The following is an 8,515-nucleotide window of genomic DNA, read 5'->3' as shown; positions in this document are numbered from 1 at the left end:
ATTCAGTACAGTAACCAGTACAGTATAGCTTATCCATGAGCATCTTGCATTTCTCTGGAACCACTTTCAAATTCTGCTTAAGGCCCCCAAATACTAGTCCTCAGTTAACAGACTGATCTCACAGGAAATCACCAACAGGAGGAATTTAGCCTCTGCTTTCAGAACATCAAACTAACCCCTGAAACTTCACTTTGAGGGATTTTGTCAAGCTTTGGAAATCTTCAGATGTTTTCTAGTGTTTGACACAAAACACAGACACGGCTTCAGAGATCATTTTTTGCTCTATGCTCAAGGCTTCTGTATCAAAAGTACTGTTTGACGTCATTGGTGTGAAATAAATAAGCACAAACGAGATCTCAGCTATGACAGACTGGAGTATTTTTTAATGAATGACAATTTATGCCAATCTGTTCCTCAAACAAAGTTACTGTTCGGGTTCAGAAGACTTGAAATTTAGCCTGTAAATGACACCTCAACTCATACAGAATCACAGACTAATAAAAGAAAGCTGACGCAGAAGTTGAGTTTCTTCCTGGAGTTCAATGACACGATTAAACACATATAAGAGCGCAGTAAAATATCATTCAATACACTAAATGAAGTAAACAACTGCCTACTGTTGACTAATACTTCATAAATAATTCGTAAATAATTGAGGAAACGTGTCTGTATTTATTTGTATCCAATTAGATTCTTACCTGAACTTGACGCCATTTTCACAGCAACACAAATAAAATCGAAAGAAAAACACTGATAGAGAGCTACCTGCGCCCCGCCTTTTTATATATTATTATTGTTCTGATGAATACCTTTAGATGAGTTATAGCTGATGACGCGCTTCTGAAAGAGTGTTTGCGTGATTCAGTTTTCAGTGATTCAGTGGGTGGCGCTATCATGTTGAATAACAGGCTCTAAGTAAAGCACAGAACGGGATATGATTGTATTGTATTGTCTGTAGTCTGTGGAGAAGTATTCAATCAAGTTTTTCACTGTATTTTGTACATGATACTTGTACACATGACAGTAAATGACTTGAACTTGATGCTTGAAGAAGCTGGGTAAAAATAAACATATCACTTAATTTTCTATTTAATCTATTAGTTTATTCAAAATTACATTTCTAAACTCCGTCAACAATTACTCACCCTCATTAGTTCCGAATTAACCCTTTAAGACTAGCGTTCATCTTTGAAATAAAACCTAAGATACTTTAATGAAACCTGGGTGATTTGTGTCCATCAAAGTCCAAAAATAACACGTTTCATATTTTATTCTGAAATGGGGAAAGTGTAAAAGTACAGTAACATTACAAATCCACACTACAATACTTCATATCTATAATAATAATAATACAGAGTAATATTAAGACGGAGTTCTTGAAGGACAGATTATCTGTTATCTGGAGAAACATTGCATTTATGGATTTGTTCAAACCTGAGGTGTTAATATCCCAAATAAAACCTGCATAAGTGCACTTAAACAAAGCGTTTGCTCTAGTCTCAGTTATTGTGTGATTAGAGGGAATAATCAGACTGTTGAAATGCAGATGAACACTATTAATACTGTGAGGGTTTAAAGCTCTTCAGCAGTTTAGAGTTGAGAAACGCTCCTCATCTTGGTCTCGTTTGGCACCCTGATCTCGGGCTGGTCTGGGGTCAGTTGAGCTGCTGCTCAGAGCCGATGTCTGTGTAGATATTACTGACGATATGAGTCAGATCCAGACTTTGGGTCAACATCACCGACAGAACCTCGTCCGCCTGGATGCCCTCGATGAACTCGTCCAGAGACAGCTCACCTGAACACACGCAGATGCATCTGTAAATCACACCGCTTCATTTGCATAATTAATTAGCATGGATGAATTAGACAGATTACCGTCTCCGTTAACATCAATCTTGCTAAACACCATATCAGTCAATTCCTCAGCGGTAAACTCCTGCTCTACTCCGTTAATGGCTTGAATGGCCTGGAGCAGAAACACAACTTGTGAGTTTGTTCTGACGTCTTATAAGACGGTTTTCAGTCAAATATGTCACAGAAAGCACTGGATTCATCAGATATACCTTGAAGATGAGCAGCAGCTCCTCACGGTCGATGCAGCCGCTGCCGTCCACATCGAACAGTTTGAAGTACCAGCGCAGTTTCTGCTGAACTCCACCCTTCAGAACCAAACTCAGAGCTGCTACATACTCCATGAAATCAATACAGCCGTCCTGAGGAGGACATAATGCACAACAAATTATGCTACTGGAAACAGTTATGATCCGCTATGAACAGTTATGCATGCAAGTAAACTGTCTTTCAAAGTTTAAGTTTCAAACGGTTTTCACAGGATGCATTTTGAGTGTTTAAGCTTTTGAAAGATACCTAATTAGGATCAAGTGATAAGGGGAAAATGCAATTAAAAATGAGTGCCAAGTGTCCTGCTAGTGAGATACAGACAGTTAATGGCTTAAGATTTATAAAAACAAATAATATTCGACAAATTTCCCATGCATTTTATTTATTTATTTGTACAAACAGTCTGACTGAATGTTCAATTTGCACATGAATATTCACACATGGTGAAATGGCCTGGAGGAATGGTTTATAGATGGGTTTTAATGTCACTACGAGCAATAATGCTGTGATTGATGATGCAAATAATCTAGATGGCCTTGTATTTTTCATGGAAAGTGCCGTGACGTGAGTGGAAGCCGCTGAGATCAGAAATAAAGTAGAGCAGTCACTGTATAAACTCCTGAGTTAACCAGATTACAGGATCTGCTGGGTCTTAGTGAAGATCTCTGACCTTCTGCATCGCTGATGTTTGGCCTGAGTTTACTATATTAACACAGATCTCGTTACCCACAATCCTCAGCTGAACCGAAGCAGAAGAGACATGAGGAAATCGCTGACCAATGAGTTCATGAGTTCATCTCTCAAGGATCTATATTTTCCATATTTTATGATATGTTATGTTTTGTTTGGGGTGCCTAATTTCATAAGAACTGATTATCAACACAACTTTAACCTGATACAAATCCAAATTTTCCCTGACAATAACCTCTCTACAACAAAAGATGCTATTTTGAAGAATGTCAAGTCAAGTCAGCTTTATTTATATAGCACTTTTAACAATACAGATTGTGTCAAAGCACTTAACAGTATCAGATTGGAGTGTCAGTAATATATAATAATAAGTTTAAACATTTCATTATTGAGTTCAGAGATGTCATTGTCTAGCTCAGTTTAGTTTAAATAGTATCTGTGAAATCAAATTGACGATAATCGCTAGAAATTAAGTGTCCAAACTGACACAGAATGCTGGTGACCAAACCATTGACGGTACCCATTGACTTCCGTATTTTTTTTTTCCACACTATGAATGTCAATGGCTACCATCAACCATTTGGTTACAAGCATTATTCACTAAATCTTCAATTGTGTTGTTATCCAAGCAGTTAACGGTAGCCTTTGACTTCTATAGTATGGAGAAAAATACTATGTAAGTCAATGGGTACCGTCAACTGTTACCAACATTCTTCAAAATATCTTCTTTTGTGTTCAACAGGTTTGGAACGACATGAGTGTTAGTAAATTGGATGATATAAATATGCACAAGTATAATAGTACCATTTAGTAAAACAGTAAATAATTAGTATTATAATAACAGACTGTCTTACGTCGTTGATGTCGAAGGTCTTGAACATGGTGTTGACGTACTCATTGGATTTTTCTGACAGGTTCTTCAGGCCGAAGAACTTCTTGAACTCGTAGAAGGTGAGCTGACCGGACGGACACTCGGTCATGAACTTGCGGTACCACTGATGGGACTGACAGGCGCTCAGCTCCTTCACTGACATGCTGGAGGAGTTTCCCATGATGCCGCTGAAGCACCGGAGCTTGAGCAGAGATCTGTCGCCGCTTGCCCTCGCCAGCACACACTGACACAGGGCTTAGCTCAGCCTGCGGGACAGGGCGAGGAGGAGGGTGTCCCGTCCAATTAACACTGACGTCATTCCCTGCTGTTCTTTTCCGCTCTGGAAATACAGAGAATTACCTCCTGCTTACAGGGAATCCTAAATACAGTGTGTCAGCAGTCAGCACGACCCACTGACCTGAGATCACGACCTCTGTCTGTCTGACTGTCTGTCTATCTATCGATCCATATCTTTTGTTAGCACATGGTTCCCAGTTTGTAATTTTTTGTGAACCAATTCCTAACATTCTGGGGGGGAAATGTTTATGTTTTCCAAACATTGCAGGCAAGATTTGCATGAAAACCTAATAAAACATATGCAAAACATATTTTCATGGTTATGGTCAACTGTATATAGCTCTATAAAGCTGAGTGAAGCGACACAGATGGCGTGCGGTACATGAATGCAGGTTTATTGTGGTTTGGACACACACTGGTTCCTCCACTTCACCGGGTTGCAGGCCTGCAGGCCGTTGCGTTTGCGTCTGTGGTCCGTGTGCCAGGAGAAGCTGAAGCCACACGCGGGTTTCTGAGCCGTGTAGAAGGGTCTCAGAGAGTTTCCGCTGGTGTCTGGAGGAGTTCGGAGATGCTCAGGAGGAGTGTTAGGAGGCAAATCCACAGATCTGACGGAGTCTCGCATCTCCACCAAAGCCTGGTCAATGTATGAAATCATGAGTATCTCAAACTAATATCAGAAATACTGGATGTCAACGAGGTTCTTACCTGAGTCCGCTGGGTTCCTGTTCCCATCTGCATCTCCATCATATCAGCAGAAGTACTCGTCTTCTGTCTGTCCATCAGCATCTGATCTGAGTCTGATCTGAGATCAGCGTCTGTGATGACATCACAGAGACGTAACCATGGCAGCACATTCATTCTAGAATCTCCATGAGTTCCCAGGTAACAAAGAATCACAAATGGATTTTTCATAGTTAATGCAGACATTCCGAAAATAAGAATATTTTCAAACGTGCTTGCTTAATTTGACAAAATTACAGCTTGATTAAAAAGATGCACAAATAAAAAATATTGCTTATAAGTGATGCTTATCTTGTAAACAAGTGCCTTTATTTCTAATGAATCTTTATTTGGAATAAATATATATATAGATAGATAGATAGATAGATAGATAGATAGATAGATAGATAGATAGATAGATAGATAGATAGATAGATAGATAGATAGATAGATAGATAGATAGATAGATACTTAAAATACTGTATAATAGAATCTTAATTCATGTTTATAAATTATATAACTTTTTAAATAGTCAATTATTATCTCCAGTGTTTACTTGTGAGTTCAGTTGACTGGAGACTCGCTCTAAACGAATCATTTGAATCAGTGAGTTGACTCGAGAACAGCTGCAATCGGATCATTCCAGTTCGTGAATGAATCGTTTGTTGACAGGTTCGTTGAAAAGAATCGGTTTTGTTCAGGAATCAGACACCGCTTCTGCGTCTCGGAGCACGTGATGTATTATAAGGAGTAACGATGTGTTTTATGAAATGTAGTGAAGTAAAAAGTGCGATCTTATGCTCTGGAATGTAGTGAAGTAAAAGTAAAAGTTACTCAAAATAAAACTACTCCAGTAAAGTACAGATACTTGAAAAATTTACTCAAGTACAGTAACGCAGTAAAGCTACTTCGTTACTGACCACCACTGCTAAAAATAAACATTAACTGTAACGCGTTTCATAAACTACAACTACTGGTCAGATTTCCAAGAGGTAAACTAATGCGTTAAAATGGAAAAAAAATGCTGTAATTTCCTCATCTTTCTGGCTACTGTGTTTGAGAAGCACTGAAATGAATGGGCTTCAATGCTGAAACTATCAGTTGTTTGGAGCCATTGGCTGCTCATGACACGCTTTACTGCATTCCTCAGTTCCTCTGGAAGCCCATGGGAGTGTCTCTGCGGCTCTGGTCTGCGGCTGATTTCATGAAGCGCTCGCACAAGCGGAAAAATGCGCTGCTGCTGCCAGATCTCGAGTGACGAACATTACATTGTGTTTGATGCAAAACTAACTCCACCAAATCATGAAAAAAAAAAAAAAAAAAAACATCATAACCGTATATTTTCATGCTTTCTCAAGCAAAGCAAATTTTGAAAGTCCACTAGATGGTCATAGACATTGTTGAAGACGTTATTGTCAACATGCCTAAGTAGTAAATTAAAAAAAAAAAGTTTATAAAAATGTATATGACATTTTAAATAATAACAAACATCAGGAAAAAATAGGAAACCATACCTTTGTTTTCCATATATACTTGTGTCGCTTATAGTTAAAGTTCTTCTGTGATTTTATTGTTGTTTGCAACTTTACTTGGCAATATTTTAAAGATATTATTATTATTATTATTATTTATTGATTGATTTATTAGTATTTTGCATGGTCTATTATTGTCATCTGTGTGGGAGTTTTAACTCCAATTCATTGGGAATAAAAAATGTATAAATAATAATAATAATAAAGATTAATTCAGTTGATGCAGAGGTATAGACCGAGAGAATCCCTTATTATGTGTTTTTGTAATGTGTATCTTTGTTCTTATTTTTTAATAAGAAAGATAAAAAAAAATCGCCCACTTTGGCCTAAATATCTGCCATGTTTTGTTTGTTACCTTGAAAGGCTTTGTCTTTCTAGTTTGGCTGTAATGCTCAGACAACTTGTAAAACCAACATGACAAAGAATCGTGATAAAACCGTGAACCGTGATATGATATTTTTTCCATATCGCCCACCCCGTATTGGTAAGACTAACTTATCTTTCCAGTGCTGATGCTGCTCTCTCTCCTGTTGCGGTCTTTGATGTTGAAATTAGCTGATGGTGAATAAAATGCAGCACATATCTTTTGCTTTCATTGACGTGAACCGTAAAATTTGCGTATAGCGCGGGAATCGAAGGTCAGATTTATATCCGGTTTGTGGCAACACATTTGTGTTGCCAGTTGCGAGAGGAGGCCTACTGACATCCTATACTCAGAACAGCTTACAGAAAACCTGATGGCTGGACGACGCTTTCAGAGTGGAGCTCCTTACAGAACCAGCCATTAGCAGAATACAAAAACCCAAATGACCAGGTCAGAGCCTTCAATGAGGACACCTCAACTACTGAGAAACAGAAAGTGACATCGACACATTTCCACTGAATATGGAATCCCTTACACATTATCTCTGCCACATACTGATTAAAAGAAAAAAGTATAACCTGAATGTTGTGTTTAGACAGACACTAGTCATGAGACATTCCCTCATAGCACCCTCTAGGTGAGGCAACACAAGTTCCCATTCGAAAGGGAACCTTTATTGCTTTTTGGCTAAAGAAATGAAGGGTCTGTTTACACCTGGGGCCGGATTCACGGAAATATTCTTAAGTTACATTTATGCATTTATCAGACGCTTTTATCCAAAGCGACTTACATTGCATTCAAGTTTCTACATTTTATCAGCTCTTGCTTTCCCTGGGAATCGAACCCATGACCTTGGCGTTGCAAGCGCCGTGCTCCACTATTTGAGCTACAGGAAAGAGTTCAGAAATTTCTGAAGATAAATGAAGTTTGTAAGAATGTTCTTAAGTGCAATTCTTGAAAAATTCTTAAGTTCTCAAATAAGAACATCTTAAATTGTTTTCTTAAGAAGAAAAGAGTGAATACATGACGCACTGATAAACTTTGTCTTTTTGCGCTTCCTGGCAGATAACCTAATAATCATAATAAGCACGCACACTATTTTCATCAGGCGCTCAGGACTAAATCTTAAGTGTCAGTCGAAGAGATGATTCACGACACTTTGCTGTGCCACAAACGGGATTTTGGATGACGACATACACATGGACCAATCACTGAATAGATTTCCTTAATTAAGTTTTCCTTCAAATTAAAAGCGTCCAATTAAAGCTCCCTATCTGACTCGTTTTTGTAGAGATGCTACTGAGTTATGAAGTCAGCAAAAAGTACCGTCACACATAGGCTAATCATGACCGATCATTATTTGCTAACATTATCAGTCATTGCTGTCACTTCAGAAAACCCGTGCACATCCCTTTTAATAGTCCTACAGTGGTGCTGAGTTGTTAGGCTTTCTGAGCATCTTTAACTGCTTTTAGGAAGGGTTAACTACAGTATGAGCGCAGCTATTAGCTAGCAAGTGTGATTTGTAAGCTCTATGTGCGCCTCCTTGCAGATCACCAAACAATTACGGGATGAATCTCAGACGTATCTGGACGGGATTAGATTTCTCAGAGGACGTCTGAATAAAAATGTAAAAATTCATTAGTGAATGGGCTGCGTTTTGGACTCAAAAAGAACCGGTTCATAAGAGTCATTTGTTAATGAAGCCGACTACTGGGTGCGCGTGTAACCATGTGCACAGTTTAGAGAAAGATGTGCTTTTTTGGCCATTAATTTCCTTCAATAAACAATCTCATGAACACGTGTTATTAGACATTAGATAGATGTTTTCCTCAAAAACCTTAATTTCTCTTTGGCTGAAGAAAGTAAATCATGTACATCTTGAAGCATCGATGAGTAACTAATCAGGAAATGTTTTAT

At 38.3% G+C, this 8,515-nt stretch overlaps 1 protein-coding gene across 1 annotated transcript; it reads right to left on the bottom strand.

Annotated features, from left to right (window-relative positions):
- Positions 1–362: 362 nt before the first annotated feature.
- On the bottom strand, positions 363–5,955 carry guca1ab.1 (guanylate cyclase activator 1Ab.1). The gene is made up of 5 exons (XM_079424765.1): positions 4,685–5,955; positions 3,666–4,613; positions 2,064–2,213; positions 1,876–1,966; positions 363–1,795 (listed from the first exon to the last, which is right to left on the bottom strand). Exons 2-5 carry the CDS (start codon positions 3,861–3,863, stop codon positions 1,656–1,658), a joined length of 579 nt encoding a protein of 192 aa, XP_079280891.1. The 5' UTR covers positions 3,864–4,613; positions 4,685–5,955; the 3' UTR covers positions 363–1,655.
- Positions 5,956–8,515: the final 2,560 nt, after the last annotated feature.

This window comes from Barbus barbus (assembly GCF_936440315.1).
Source record: "Barbus barbus genome assembly, chromosome: 9".
NCBI classification, from domain to species: Eukaryota; Metazoa; Chordata; class Actinopteri; order Cypriniformes; family Cyprinidae; genus Barbus; species Barbus barbus.
Note: the sequence above shows the minus strand (reverse complement) of the source record. Positions and strands in the feature narration are given on the sequence as shown.

Coding starts and splice junctions, on each gene's coding strand:
- guca1ab.1 (XM_079424765.1), bottom strand. CDS start 3,863: ATGGGAAACTCCTCCAGCATGTCAGTGAAGGAGCTGAGCGCCTGTCAG. Junction 1,967..2,063: donor AGCTGCTGCTCATCTTCAAG/GTATATCTGATG, acceptor TTTCTGCTCCAG/GCCATTCAAGCCATTAACGG. Junction 1,796..1,875: donor GATTGATGTTAACGGAGACG/GTAATCTGTCTA, acceptor GCGTGTGTTCAG/GTGAGCTGTCTCTGGACGAG.